The sequence below is a fragment of the Homalodisca vitripennis genome, chromosome 4, assembly GCF_021130785.1.
Source record: "Homalodisca vitripennis isolate AUS2020 chromosome 4, UT_GWSS_2.1, whole genome shotgun sequence".
Taxonomy (NCBI): domain Eukaryota; kingdom Metazoa; phylum Arthropoda; class Insecta; order Hemiptera; family Cicadellidae; genus Homalodisca; species Homalodisca vitripennis.
Window position 1 is genome coordinate 805,157 of NC_060210.1, and position 16,458 is coordinate 821,614.

A 16,458-nucleotide genomic window follows, 5' to 3' on the forward strand; every position below is an offset into this window, starting at 1 on the left:
CAGCTGATTGTCATTTGTAGCCTATAATATGAACTTGAGGGTCAGAGAAATCAAAACTAAAATTTGTATCTAGTGTAGGTAATTGGTAGCCTAGTTTACATTACAAAAATCACACAAATAAAATAAATGTAATTTTTAGTTTTGTGCCATGGAATAGCTGTTTAGTGAAAAAGTTCAAATAAAACCAAAGTTCTTAATGACCATGTTGTAGTATTGAATTTTAAATCGTATATTATTTTAAATAGATGACTGTTTTCAGTTGTTATTATGTTTCTATTTCTAAAAAGGAAATAAAAATTAAATTTTTAAGGTACTTTGACCCACCAAGCGATTGTGTCTGTAAATTCCTAATGGTCCATGACTGTAAGGTGTGGTAGTGATAACCATAACAAAATCTCCAGCTATTGGGACTAATTTGTACCAAACGTGATTTTGTGTTTTAGAAACGACTCAAAACGTAAGAGTTATCTGCGCCTTGAGAGCTCTTCAAGCTCGTCGTGCAGTCTGGAATCTGAACTTCATAGAACCAGAACAAAACGAAGGTCTAGAAGGTAATTATTTTTAGTTCACATGTTGAAATATTTTTATCTACCATAACTTATTAACAGTCTAAATAAATGTATGTGCTGAAGAAATTGTTCTCATAACAATAAAATATTTCTTCGTTATTCAAATTAACAAGAAGAATTTTATAAATAATGAACATTCTAACTAGACATGAATGCTGAATTTAAACATGTATTTAAACGTAGTGATGTCATATTCAAACATAGTCCTCTTATTCCTTGTGTAGTAATTATTATTCGATGGATATAAATTATGCTATATTTTCAAACTAAATATCAGAACCTATTTTTAGTGAATTGTAAATTACAAGATCACTGATCTGAAATTCTGCAGCACCATGTTTATCGCGTAACACATCGTAAATCTTAAATGTTAGTTGAACAATTTATTCATATAAATAGAATGACTTCAACTGTTTCAGTAACAAGAGGAGAAGGAATAGCGTGTCACGTATGTGGTCTAGGTCTCGGTCACGCTCCTCGTCTAGATCCCGACATTCAAGGTTAGTCTTTTTCATACATTACTCTTGCAGTTAGGCTGTTTTAAATGTTTTATCATAGTTAATAGTGTGAGATAGTGACCAGTCTTTGATTACACTCTTAAATGAATTTAAAAAATACTTTCCATAGTACCCGATGGTTGAGATACACCCTCACATTGCAACTTGCAAAGTTGCAAATAAAAGTATTTACAAAGTATGATTCACTTATATATCTACACCTTAAGATTCTGCAATGATTATAATCTATTCTTAAAGAGATGTTGTCATGAGATGATATTTAATACAGCAGGTTTTGAGGACAATGTGCCAGGAATGTTGTAGGCATTTTGTGTTTAGGCTCTTTGTTTCCATAAAATAAAATGATAGATTCAAAATTCGCAAAAATATTTATTTTAAATTGAAAATGTAAAAATGCAGTTTTGCAGATTAAGGCCTTGTATGCGAGTTATCAAAACATCAGTGATGGCAGGTTGGTTAGGGTCCACATTAGACAGTGTGTGTATGTTGGGGTGAGGGGGTTGCCCTATCCTCGGGTTTTTGATGCTGCAGATAAACTATAAGAAATAATTGCATACTTTTTATTTGATGGAGCAAAGGGCTTGTGCTCAGACAACGGTAGATTAAAAGGTGAAACCAGGAAAGTAGAATCTAACCTTTTATTAATTGAATAACCCCAGACTGTTATAAATAAGCACCAAAGTAATTAGGCAGCATCTTGAGTCAGAAAACGAAAACATTAAAAAGCATCAATTCCTTGCATGGTGGGATTATTAGAGAAATTAAAAGATTAGACGGAAAGCACAACATTATAACTGCTTTTAAAACCCAAATCTCTCTCACAGCAAGTCCTGTAATAACCAAACAAAACTAAAATGGCTGGTAGGACTCAAAAAAACTTTCATTATACTATAACAAGCTCTTGTGACAGGGAACCTTGTTATATATTTTTCTGTGATACAATAGATTCAACAAAAAGAACACTAATAATGAGAATTAAAAGAACAAAAAACACTATGAGAATGAGCTAGTGGCAAGAGAAGGTTTTAAATTATTGCTTAACATTAAACAATACAAAATATGCTATGAATATTTCATTTGTATAATATATGGTATGTGAAGTCATTTTTACATATATCAGAATAATTTTAAAACTGGCGTGTTCAGCATGAAATGACCTTAAAAAGACATTTTAAATTTTCCTATTATGCAAGAAATTAGTTAATTTTTTTCTCTAAAAAAGAAAAAAATTAACAATCATTAACTATTCTGGTTTTTCCATAAAATTCATGTGACGGTCATTTTGAAAATGACTACTAATTATATATGGCGTACAACATATTTTCCAATAGATTTTTGTGAATGTCTTACTCATAGGGAATCCATAAAAAAGATCAGGAAAATAAAAAAATATTGAGCAACGAATTATATTTATATTAGGTGATTTGAAATGGATTGACCCCAAATATTTATGCGATTATGTTTTATTATAAGTCATCTACATTAATTTCTCATCACGTCATTCTAACTGTGTCATTAGACAGGTGATTTTGTTTTGTATTGTTTTTTGGGAACTTTTAAATTTTGAAATCATTGGTTTCTTAGTCTATTATTATTCCATTGTAGTTAATAGTAAGTAAAAGAATTTTACTTTTTAGTGTTGATGTTGGTCTGTTACTTAAACACAACGGCCAAAGTGTCACAAACCTTTTATTGGGTAGCAATAACATTTTAATGTATAAAATCATTCTTCTTCGTTGTTAACTATGAATGTTATATTGCATCCAGACGGGTGAAATATTACTATTTTATGTTTAAAACCTTCTCTTTCACCATGCAACACCGGAACTGACTGTATTAAAGTTTGATAAATTACTGTTGTAATGTGTAAAAAGTCAATTTATTTTAACAGTGTAGTAATTTGAGTAAAGAATTTTGAGAATGTTGTTCTTGAAGTTAAAGTATTGTTTATTATTTTGAAACAAATTATTGTTCACTTTTAGTCGGTCGAGGTCAAGATCTAGGTCAAGATCTCGTGAAGGAAGGCAAAAATGGCGAAGCCGTTCTCCTTACAAGTACAGCTCCCGCTCTCGCAACAGCAACCAAAGTGAGCGTGACTACTACACGAGAGACTGGTCATGGAACAGGTAACTTCAATCTTTTATTATTATATTTCTTGTATTTTAATGTTATACATTGAATAATGTATAATACATTGGCCTTCAGTTACTTTTTGGGCCAAAATAAATAATGTTTTAGGTAAAAATCAGATTGTAATGTCTTTAAAAATTAGCAAAATGTATAGAAAACAGATTTTCTGCTGACAATTTCTGAAAAGAATCATCTTTGAGTAAAACTTTGCTTTTTACCAAATCATTAATTTAAGAAACAAAAGAAAACTATACAAGTCTTATCTGAATATTTAAATAATAAGAACACCAGGTTCAGACAGAACCGCCCATTTTGGTAAGCTGATGATGCTAATGAAAACAAACACATATGTACTGTACGAATGGTAACTATAGCTGTGATATTTTTACTTATCAATATTGTATTTTCAGACAATCACAATATTTACTTTATTATCAGTGGGAGAGAACAAAAAACAGTAGGTCCAAAGATATTAAAATCAACATTTTTATTAAAAGGGTTATTTTTGCTTCAGTAAGTTTCCCTGCTTTGTTATATATATTCATAAATATTCGATTATAATTCACTTGAACTTATTAACGATTTTTAAAATGTATATCTGAAACTGTGAAACATTGTTTTTTAATTGAGTTTACCTATTCATAAGAATAAGAAAAAGTTCTAGTAGAGTAATTAGATCATATTGAAACTGGTTGATAATCAGCTAGAAATTCAGAATACGGTTTTGGTCGACACCATGCTTTAGAACTTTCTTTTGACTTGCCTTTCTTGTGACCACCTCAAATCTGCAAGAATGAAAAATAGTAATAAACAACAGTATTTTATTGTATCAATATCAAAAAGTAAGTGTGTTAAAATTAATGCAAATTTGATGTTTATGTGATAAGGTCACGTTCTCCTGGGAGAAGAAATCAGGACTTTGGAGCTCAAGAGAAAGTGCGCCAGGTGGAGGAAAGGAGGGTAATTTATGTAGGAAGAATCGATGAAGGCACTACTAAAGCTGACCTTAGAAGAAGATTTCAGCAGTTCGGACCAATCATCGATATCAGTGTGCACTTTCGGGAAAGAGGGTAAGTATCAGAGCATTCAATCTGTAATAAGTAGTCATTACAGTGTTTAGAATAGAGAGTACAGGAAATACATATGAACACTACAAAAGGGAATTTTCTGTAGAGAAATAAATGCAAAGTGATTTAAACTCATCAGATTAGTTTGATAGGTAACCAACACTTATGCTATTTAATATGGATGTGTCATTTTCAACAGAGACAACTATGGCTTTGTGACATTTGCTTACAAAGCGGATGCTTACAAAGCGGTGGAGCATGGTAACGATGACAGAACCCAGCCTCACTATGACCTCTGCTTTGGCGGTCGCCGAGCCTTTTGTAAACAACGATATGCTGACTTAGGTGAGCAAATGTAATAATATCTTAGTCAAAGTATTCATATAATATAAAACCTATTTCATCATAATTTACAATGTTTTGGATTTCAATTTACTAAACGATTAATATATTTACGTGATTATGAGTCTATAATTATATTGCTAGTATAACAATCTACACACAAGAAGAGTACTAACTGGATAGCTGTTTTGAACATGTCTTTATATTCATTTTCGCTGTCTTCTAGACTCAAATCGGGAGGATTTTGCAATTTCTGGAGAACTAGGAATTGTATTTTTTTAATTTTCGTAACAAACCTGGTTGAGTTTTACCTGCTACACGAAGTTGGCAGTGATGCGTTGTATGATTAAATATAGTATTTCAGAATTGTAATGTTAATTTATGTTTACCACGTACACCATACAACCACAGTGATAGACGAACTTCTTATGGGAGTGTTGCTTATTGAAATAGCAAAAAGGATTGGAAGTTTTATCTAAATCAGTTCTCCTACAATCAGGATAAACTCTTGTATAGGGTTAATGAGAAAAAGAAGGTTGGATTGTTCTGTAAGCTTCTTTCTTTCATTGCATGCTGCTTTTTTCTGGTACAGTTTCTAAAATATGCAGTAATGCAGATGTGATCTTACCGAACAGAAAAAAAGGTCACACGCTACTCTCAAAATACAATGCAACACTCCATATCTCCATATTAATTTTCCATTGTTCATTAGGGAATGAAAAGGCAATTTATTGTAATGAAAAAGTCATGACATGTTCTTTCAGAATTCCTGGATTGTAAATTAGGGTTCCACAAATCAATTATGCTTTACATTCAAATCATATACAGGGGTGCTGAAAAGTCCCAGGACGGTCTAATAACTTTTGAACTAATTACAATATAAGAACCAAAATTTACATCAAGCTTTTGCTCATATAAAACTATTATTTTATGTATTTCACCATGATATCCTGCTTATGGGGGACGTCCCGCTAGGGGTTGGTGAAAATTCTTAAATAGAAGCATAGGTCGAGTCGTACATAAAATTAAAGCTCTTTTTAATTAGAAACATTTTGGCGAAAATCTGACGTAAAACAGTTGACGCATTACAAAATGGCGGACACTCAAAGATTATAAAATACAGAATTTTTCAAATGCAAACATTCTGGTTGTTAGAGAAAACTGAGACACTTAATCTTTTATTTTACTTCTTTTACTTCAAATCACTTACCAAAACAGTTATAACAAATGTTCAAAGTGTTTGCCTTCAGTTTGCTGACAATATCCCAATCGATTGTAGAACGCTGATATCGCATTGTTTAAAGCTTGGACAGGAACACCCTGAGCTTCTCTTACAATACGGTTTCTCAACTCATCCAAATCTTGAGGTTTTGTTTTAAACACTTTTTCTTTGAGGTAGCCCCAAAAGAAGTAGTCTAAAGGGGACAAATCTGGAGAACGGGCAGGCCATTCTATTGTTCCCCTTCTACCAATCCACTTATGTGGAAAGACATTGTCTAAAAAATGTCTTACATGTACGCCATAATGTGGAGGGGCTCCATCTTGCTGAAACCAGATATTTTCAAAATTATCACTGGAAACACGTTGAATTTCAGGAATTATCTGGTTTTGGAGTAATGCTAAATACACTGCAGAGTTTAAATTTCCCTCTATAAAGAATGGCCCTACCACATGCCGCCCCACAATACCGGCCCAAACATTTAACTTTTCTGGATGCTGAGTATGTGTTTGTATCATCCAATGTGGGTTTGTATCGCTCCAATAGCGGCAGTTGTGGCGGTTTACTGTTCCATTCAAGCAAAATGTTGACTCATCAGTAAATACAATGTTTGCTAAAAATCCCAAGTTTTCATTGATTTTATTCATCATAACTTCGCAAAACTCGATTCTACGATCAAAGTCGTCTTCGCTTAGTTCCTGCACCAATTTAGCTTTATATCCTTTGTAACTATTAGTTTTTAAAATATCTGAGACTGAATATCGACTAATTCCTTGTTGTTGTGCTATTGAGACAATCGATTCATGTGGGTTCTCAACAAAACACTGTAAAACGTCTAAAGCTTTGTCCTCATTGGTCGTGGTCTTGGGCCTTCCGGATCTAGGGAGATCTGCAATGTTTCCTGTCTGTTCAAACCGCTGTATTGTCCTTCCCACAGTAGATTTTGAAATTGGAGGTCTATTGGGAAAAGTATCATTAAACAGATGCCTTACCTCATCACTTGATCTAATACGGTCACCAAACCCGCGCATCATTAATAAAGTTATTCTTTCTCTCTCGGAAAGCGCCATAGCAAAATAAACTAGCACTACTGAAACTACTTGCAATATTAGGGCTTGAAGACTTCTAAGTGACTGAGTTGATAAAACAACTGTATCTGTCAGCTGGCAATTTCATTGTTGTCTTTTTGGTCTTGTTTGCTCCAGCTGATTACCTTCCAAATAAGGAAGGTAATAACCTTACCTGCTGATAAGGAATTTCCAGATAAACAATGCGATATCAGCATTCTACAATCGATTGGGATATTGTCAGCAAACTGAAGGCAAACACTTTGAACATTATTTTGTTATAACTGTTTTGGTAAGTGATTTGAAGTAAAAGAAGTAAAATAAAAGATTAAGTGTCTCAGTTTTCTCTAACAACCAGAATGTTTGCATTTGAAAAATTCTGTATTTTATAATCTTTGAGTGTCCGCCATTTTGTAATGCGTCAACTGTTTTACGTCAGATTTTCGCCAAAATGTTTCTAATTAAAAAGAACTTTAATTTTATGTACGACTCGACCTATGCTTCTATTTAAGAATTTTCACCAACCCCTAGCGGGACGTCCCCCATAAGCAGGATATCATGGTGAAATACATAAAATAATAGTTTTATATGAGCAAAAGCTTGATGTAAATTTTGGTTCTTATATTGTAATTAGTTCAAAAGTTATTAGACCGTCCCGGGACTTTTTAGCACCCCTGTATGTAGGTGAATTTTGCTGTGATACGACTTGACAGCTATTTACAACAAAATAGCGTCTCTTGCACATATATTTTTATTGAAAATTGAAACAAACTCAGAAATTTCAATTAAGTTATGTTTTTTGCATTGAATTCTGAGTCTGAAATTGCTTGTATTGGCTGATATCTAATGTAAGGTAATGAACTGACTTTGCTGTTTTTCACATATGGGGATTTATATTGTCTTTATAAACAATGGTTACTCTTACAAATAAATTTGAAAATCTTGTACAGGTACCTTTGACAAAGAAATATTTAAAACATTACTTATATCTAAAGGTGTGATTTGTTTCCAGATGGGATGGCCTCCAGTCTTCAACATCCGTACAATGTATCAAGACCTGTGCAGAGGTCTGACGACTCATTTGACAGTATGCTCCATGAACTGAAAACCCAACTGAGGAAACGCTCATCTGTTTGACCTTTGCTCCTGTGGCTAGACGTGGTCTTAGTAATGTTGTAGATAGTAAGTAGCCGAGGTGATTATTTATTTTATACTGGAACTGTATTATAGTTGTTATTTAATTCATACTTGTTAAATTGTTTTAGGTTTTTATTTCGAGGTCACTTTATTGGATGTTCCATAGTTATTTGTAAATACCTAATTGTAAATCAACTACTGATTAATATTGATAATTTTGATTATGAAATATGTCACGTTTATTTTTATCATAAAGATCAGCACCTTAGTTGGTTATTTTTGTAATTTGTATACGATGACTTAATGATTTAATAATTGTAAGTTTGTTGTGTTTAAAAACATGAATGTTGCAAATATTTACAATTTGCCAAGGAATTTGTCATAACAAACTTTGTATGAATTGTTTGAACTTCCAGTCCAGGTTCAATCATTGAGCTCGGTGTCAAATGCGTCCTTTGACCTCTGCAGTGGTCTTGTTGCACTGAGCTAATTTTGAACACTAGTGGCCATTCCGTCTGAAAACAAATAAGACCCTATGATATAAGTGATGTTTGTTATGTATTTTACATATTTGTTACATACCAGATTTAAAATATTTCATAGAAAAGCTAGTTCAATGAAATGATTTGAAATGGCTGTTGAATGATTTTCATTCAAATGTATCAGTGGGAACAATTTTTTCTGTGAAATATTTTAAATCTGGTATGTAACAAATATGTAAAATACTTATTACATAACAACACCTATATCATAGGGTCTTATTTGTTTTCAGACGGAATCAAAATAGCTCAATCAAAATTATCAATATTCATAGGTTGATTTACAATAAGTTTTAGTACTCGTGGAACATCCAATATAGTGATCTCTAATGAGTAATTAGTTTGAAATTGTAAATATTTGCAGCATTCTTGTTTACACAACAAACTGATCACAACTGAAACATGATCAAATTGATAAACAAAGTAATCTTCATGAGTTTCGATTTATGTACAGTAATATACTCTCTATAGTGTATTTATTTTTGACATAACTTACAAGGAAAATTCAATTCTCATAATTTGGAGTTTTTTGTATGTTAGATCTCAAATAGATATTCTCAGATATTTTCTGAATGCGATAACAAGATTGTTGATGTTAGCGATATCAGGGGAGTTTAGGCTGTGCTTTGGACTATATTATGTAGTAAGAGATAGTTGTAAAATACATTTACCAATAATTAATGTGTTCTATTGTGGTTTGTAAAAATAATCAGTAATGTTTATGTTTATCTCACATGTTTAGAGACTTTCACAAGTTAATGGCATGTAATCAATGCAGGTATTTTAAGCAATTTTGAAGACATAAATTACGTTGTCTATAATTTTTTTTGTACATTATTTAAGGAATCAAAAGATTTTTAATGTAGTTAGTAGTGTAACCACCATTGCAAATTTTTATTTTTGTATTTTTGTCATGGCTCTCATAATTATACTTTTTAAATCAAAATTTATATATGCATTGCGTTTTATTTCTCATAGTTTAGAAATAGTTTACGACAGTTATTTAACGACATGTTAATTTTACAACGAAGAAACATTTCAGTTAATTTTGTTATTGTAAACTGCCAGTGTAATTGTGTTAACCCTAAGTACGGTAGTTGTCCTACTGTCACTATATTTGGTACCAGTGATGTGTTGTACCCTTAAGTTGCTTCTTACTTCCTCAAACATTTACGAGAAAAGTTCCAAGAAAGTATTTTGAACAAATCCCACTATGAAGCCTGTCAATTCGATCTATTCTCTTATAAATGAACTGTTGTAGTAATAAAGGCTCCTAACACAATATTGGTTAAAAAAAAATCAAATTGGTTCAATTGGCTTAGAAAATCAAATTGAATAAAATTAAGCTCCATGAACAAACATCTTTATTTATAAAACAACACTTACACACAACTTTACTAAACACCTAGATACATAATGAAGTTCTTGAAATGTCATTCTAATGGTAAAATTGTTGTGCAGATTCGTTTAACTGTTTAAATTTAAAAATTGTATCAATTATTTTACACTAAATAAAAACTAATTGTGATTTATTAAAATGTTATATTATGTGGTGTTTACAGAAATTACAATTAAAGAGAGAAAATTGTAATACAAAATTACAGTTTGAATTAAAAATGATTCTTTTATATGTTATGTTAAACAAAGAATCAAAATTAGTTTTTTTAATTTAAAAACATTGCTTTGTACGGTTTTTGATTAAAGATAGTTTTTATTTTGTAAGTCTAAATGTAGTAATATGTAAAATTAGTATAAATATAATTAAAATCTTCCCTTAGTTTAAATAGAAAATTATAGTGTATATACAGGAATTATGTTTCAAAATGATGAAATTATAATAGATTAAATATCGATATGATAATATGGAACTAATGCTTTTCAATGTATTAGATGAATAAATACATTGTTTGGCTCTGCTAATTATATTTAGCAAATATTTCTGTATGTTTTTGTGTTTAGATAAATTGTATTAGTTAATAAAATATTTTGTTTTATCGATTTAACAAAATTAGGCCTGTACAAAAATTATACTGGAAAAGAAAACAATTGATTAAAGTTAATATTCAATTAAAAATCTACCTAGAGAGGTTACCTCATAGTGTTACTGTTCATCAGTGGATGAAAAGATTCAACTAGGTACTTGATGTATTTCAATATCAAGTTGTAGAAATACAGATGTGTTAAAATAAAGTACTTAGAACTTATTTCTGTACAAAAATTAAACTGAAGAATAAGGAACCAACACATCAATATTTAAAACTGCAATAGAAGAAAAAGACAATATTTCCACTTTTAAGATGTAACTCTATTTATGTTTTTAAGATGTGTGCTATTTTATTTTGTATCAACCATTGATACCTTGCTATCTTAAGAGGATGTAAAAGTATTTCACCTAATTAGAAAATTGATCAGGAATGTAATATTGTAATTGTTAAACAAAATTAAGTTACTATTAGTTTTTTTCCAAAAATAATACCAAGTAAATGTTAATAAAATAAAGGCTGTTAAGTTTTAAATTTACTCACTTGAAATCGTGTATGTTTTGGTATAGGAATAAAATACTATTATTTGTTACAGCACATGTGCTAACTATTGTAGGTGATAGTCAATGGTTGATTAACTGTCAAGTAAGCACTAAGTAGTTACCATTATCAAGTAAGTGCTGTTAGTAAGACAACATACACATATACTCTAGAGAATATTAGCATTTGATTAATAGTCCAATTGATTGGAAAACTTGTTTTTAATTACCACCGAATCATCCTAATTTTGTAGTTTCATTAAGTGTCTTGTTCGTAGCTTATGATTTTACTAACATTTTGAAAAATTTTGGTTTTTTGTATATTTATTTTTACAGTGCTGGGTTTGTATTTACTGAAATACTTGTATTTTTATATAAGTGCAGCCTAATTTGTAAAAAAAATAAACACAATTTGACTTATGTGTGTTTTCTTTTAATTCATTTGTTTTCTTTGTTAAACTCCCACAACTTACAAGAAGATTTTACTATCAATGTATAATGTACTACCTGGATTGCGTGCATGCTTAGGCTGCAGTTCGGCTCTGAAAAGGGTCCGCTGCTTGCACAGTTTGACCGCCAGGGGAAGGGCATGACCCACCCTAGAGTCGAGCACCTTGTCCGCCCTTTGCCCTCCTGCCTCTGTTTATAACAAAGGCAGGTTATGTAGTCATCGTTTATACTGTACGAGTGCTGTGCATTTAGGTGCTGTTTTAATAAATCTGTTTCTATTCTCAAGAACCTGATTGATTTTTAAGTAATTATTTATTACTTTTTTACTATTTCAACAGTAGAGATCCCAATGGAAAAGGTTCCAAGAAACCATTTAAACTATAAAATGTTAATTTTGAAATGTATATTTTTGAAAATGTTATGAATTATTTGAGCGCTTTTAAAATAAAATGTGTATCCATCCATCCAAGGAAAAATTTGCATTATGATTTACAAATAATATCAATGTGATTAAAATGCTTCATATTAGATTATTAGAATATATTAAGCCCAGTTATATTTAACTTGTATGTTTTCAGGAATTAAATACCAGTTGGAATTTTTTTTCATTTATTAGATCAAGAGATGGAAATAACAATAACCCGAATGTAAAGTAATTCCAGTGGGCCCTCGGAAAACTTATGCATAACAATAGTATACATGCTCCTATGGGCAGTAATTGCTTGGAATTTGACAGCAATCTCAATGTTGCTGTATTAAGTTTCTATGAACTACGTGTATTAATAGTGATGAAGTTGAGAAAACTGAAGAATTTAAAGAAATCTGTGACTCAGTAAGTGAAATGCAAACATCTTATTAAAGAGAAAACATACTGTATATGTGGGTATATTATCAAAATAATTCAAATTTTATGTTCAAAAATAAAAGCATAAGTGCAGGTTGATTGGATATGTTGTGTAAAACAGTGCGGTTCATTTGACCTGCCCGCCTCAGTAGACACGGACCGTTTTTAGACAAAACCACTCAATACAGGGAGTATATTATTCATTGATGGGTTTTACATTCCTCATAATACTAGATATTGAACTGCCTTGAAAGAGTGTTATTTAGATTCAAATTAGTCCTTAATAATATTTTTTTAATTAAATACAAATCATATCATTGTAGGTTAGAGCATACTGTAGTGACACCTCACATTGCACAAATTTGTATCAATCCCATTGAATTAGTGTAGCACTCAAAAGTAAATTGTAGCGCTCTATATAACATACACTACAGTACCTATTTAATTTAAAACTAGTTTGTCTGTACACAATCTAGCGTCTGTATGTTAGTGAGATTTCTTCAAATTCGGTCAAATCTTTTTTTTCTCTTGTAAACACGCTATACAGTGGCTAGTAACTTCAGTAGGTCAGATTTATCATTATCATGAGGAGAAACAAAACAAATTTAAAATAAGTGCCCCATGCCAGTTACCAGGGTATACCACAAACAAAACACTGACTAAACAACAGATCTAGACATGAAATTAAAAAATTTAACACTTATTTTCAGATGTTTCTCTGATTTATCTGTCTTGAAAATTAATATGTTCTGCATCATTTTTCAACGATTCAAGATTTAAACACAACAAATTTTAGTCTAAGCATACTACTGATATGTGTAATGAAAGTTATACCATGCTATTTAAATTTTTATCCTAAATTTAAACTACTTTAAACTGTGCTGAAAAATGACAACTGTAACATATTTTTAGAAAGAGTACTTCTTTAGTAGATAAACTTGGATAAAAAATTTGATTTGCTAACATTTTTAATGAGGTATTAAAAATACTGTGAAACGTACAACTTTTGACGTTTAGACCACTCTGTATTTAAGAATCGAAATAAATTAACTTTTTTTTCAAGATTATCAGTGTATGAAGTACAGCCTTTAAAATTAGGTATGGCTTAACCTACCTTTGCATTTGAAAATCTACCTCCCAAAAAGTGTCATTTTTAGGTATTAAAATTATTTTCTTCAGGGTCAAAATATATTTGAGTTAGCTGCTGTACATCATGGACAAGGTCTGCCTCACTCTTTATGTTCAAGTAGGATAATGTGGTTGCGTTCGTTCTTGTACTAAATTTTTTCAGCCATTATTAAGCTTTTGTAAAACCATAATATTTACCTGCAGCTTTGCGTGCTTCATTTAAAAAATAGGGACAATATATTCTTTTGAAATGGAATTTCAAAAGATATTACAATCTCTTGATTCATTTTAGAAGTAAGTTTGAAGATGAGGCACTAAAGTCTGAGAGTGAAACTGTTTTTCATTCGTACCTCTAAAATTTATGATATATTTTTGAATGGCTCCAACGATTTCAGTATCAATTAAACATTTTTGGCTTATGTGGAGTAACCCTAAGTCTAAAGAGAAACTAAAGTCAAAGTCCTTAACTTTTCAGTTACCACACCAATGTAATACGCATATTATGTAGTAAATGGTGGCATTTTACTGCAGTTGATTAAAACCCCAATAAAAACAAAACCAGGCAAAGAAAAGCAACTGCATGTAACATGACATTTGTAAAGTGTAACTGACTTTAACATATGAATGACAATAAATATTTACTATTACCTTTTTAAATGTTTATACTTATTATCCGTAACTTTGACATGTACTATAAACATATTTATTAGCCAAAGATGGAGTATCAAGACCAGTGGGTTGTAGTCTGGAGGGATTTTTGAAATAGAATATCTATATGTCAAACAGAAAACCTAAGAATGTTCATGTAAAATTTAAGTACAATGCACATAGTATTTTTACGTGATTACAGACACCATTAGATTTTTATATAATATGTTGTATAATTACTAATAGTTGTACCAATATATTACTTACTAATTATACATTACAAAGGGAACCACCAGGGAAATCGCACTAGTGTGATAATGCAGTGAAATTCCAGTATAACGTCTCCCACATCTGTTAACGTCTTCAAAGTTTGTCTATGTTACATTTTCACAAAAAAATTCGCTTTTTAGTGCAAAAACCTGTAAGATATTCCCACTTGTACACTGGGGTTTTCATTATATTTGGGTCACTTATAATGTTTTCTTGTTCCCGCACATCACTATTTTTGGCTTTATTTGTTGGCCTCACTGAACACAGGCATGCAAACCATATTTATTTAATATTTTGGAGTTACAACATTTTCTAATTTTAAAAATGTATATGACTGTTAAACGTTGAAATTATTTGGGAACTGAACCTTTTTTAGTTATTTTTTGGAAGAATAGGTCCTCAACGATTTTAGGTAACATTTGGAGTTTTATAAGTTGTTCACTAAACTAACAACAGAACAATATTGCTAAAGTTTTTTTAAAGGATTTTTTAACACCCTGTACATTTGCATCAAGATAAACAAAAAAAAATGTTTTTGAAATTATCTGTGTCGAGACCATTAAAATGAGGAACCACACACCCCACCTTGATATTTAAAAATGTTGAGGAAACAAACCCTATTTCTCCAAAAATAGTTCTTGTATCTCATTTGGGAGGTTCAAAACAGTTTCATAGAATTCTTTGGCCACAAGATATGAGGGGAGTACAGTTGAAACGGAGTTTCAATTTTCACTTGTTATACCACAACAATAAGTGGTTTGGTTCTTCCTGTATATATAAACTTGGGACTTGTAGTAATTTGGGCTCTGAGGTTCATGATCAGTTAAGTTATGCAGAAATGTTCAGTAAGTGCTGCCATAAGGACAATTCCAATAAGCTTATTTTGTATATAAAAGTTAATTAATCACTCCTATTGCAACCATGAAAATTTAAATTAGTGTACTAAATTTGGAGTTAAATTAAATGCCTTTCTAAAAATGTATTTTTGTTGTATTTGAAATACAAAGATCTGTTTAGTAAAGATAGTAGTAAACTAAAACTAAGACGGTCCTCCCGAATATCTACTGGATACACCCTTGATAACAGTAAAACAAATTATAAAATAAAAGTTGTTTTAACCTGATAATAAAAGGTTTTATCTTTACTGTATTTTACGTAAGGGTGGGGCAAGCAGAGCAGTCATTCTGAACACCATGGGGGTTTTAGAGGCTGGGAATTTTTCCCCCCTTAAACTACTGTACAATAACTATCTAACTACGTCTTCTCTGCGTGTAGGTAAATAACGTTTATACTAAGACCAACTAATCTCAATTTGCTTCTGCACTTTAAGTTGTCTGCTGTAGTCAACGTGTTAAAGAGCTCAAAAATCCATTAAATTCTGTTAGTAGTCTCAGACGATTTATTAATTTAATTAAAATAATCATTTTACTCATAAAGATATTAGAGTATTCCTTATTTGTTTGAAACTAAAATATCATATCAAAGCTTTCTTTAAAGCGTAAATCAAATGTACTATAGATGTTGTTCTGTTTTGTTAAATTTGAGAAGCAAATAAATCTCACCCTGAGCTTCTGCAACCCCGTGTTTTTTGTGTAATAGGTGAAATAAAGACTATTTCAGATTCAAATTAGCACCACCAAAACTTACAACTGATTGATGGTAAAATTTTCAAAACTTTGCTAGCTAATAAATTTATCCAAGATATATATTAGTTATACAGTATTTCCATTTAGTTAGATTTGGATTAGTTGTAAAAAAATATGGTATTAGTCCTTTATACTGTATATGCTTGTGTATTTGATTGCATTAATTTTTACATAATCAACAAATATATGGTCTTAACAATTTTTAAATTATTCCATTGGAGGCAATACTTGTGTACAGACAAGTTGTCCTGTTTATATAGAAACAGTTCACGAGCAAATAACCTTCGGTTTATGAAGGTTATATCCTGTGTTAACTTAGTATCATTCCATAGTAGATTCCTCAAAGAGCTTCTCCAAGGTCAT

At 31.0% G+C, this 16,458-nt stretch overlaps 1 protein-coding gene across 4 annotated transcripts in view; it reads left to right on the forward strand.

The window, feature by feature from the left end:
• The window catches only part of LOC124358883, a 57,852-nt gene extending 48,314 nt beyond the window's left edge, over positions 1-9,538 (forward strand). For all 4 annotated transcript variants that reach the window (XM_046811120.1, XM_046811118.1, XM_046811119.1 and 1 more), the window contains exons 10-15: positions 444-551; positions 989-1,069; positions 3,070-3,213; positions 4,105-4,287; positions 4,484-4,629; positions 7,925-9,538. In XM_046811120.1, coding sequence (XP_046667076.1) covers positions 444-551; positions 989-1,069; positions 3,070-3,213; positions 4,105-4,287; positions 4,484-4,629; positions 7,925-8,049 — 787 coding nt within the window. In that variant the 3' untranslated portion in view covers positions 8,050-9,538. The remainder of the gene's footprint in view (positions 1-443; positions 552-988; positions 1,070-3,069; positions 3,214-4,104; positions 4,288-4,483; positions 4,630-7,924) is intronic.
• Positions 9,539-16,458: the final 6,920 nt, after the last annotated feature.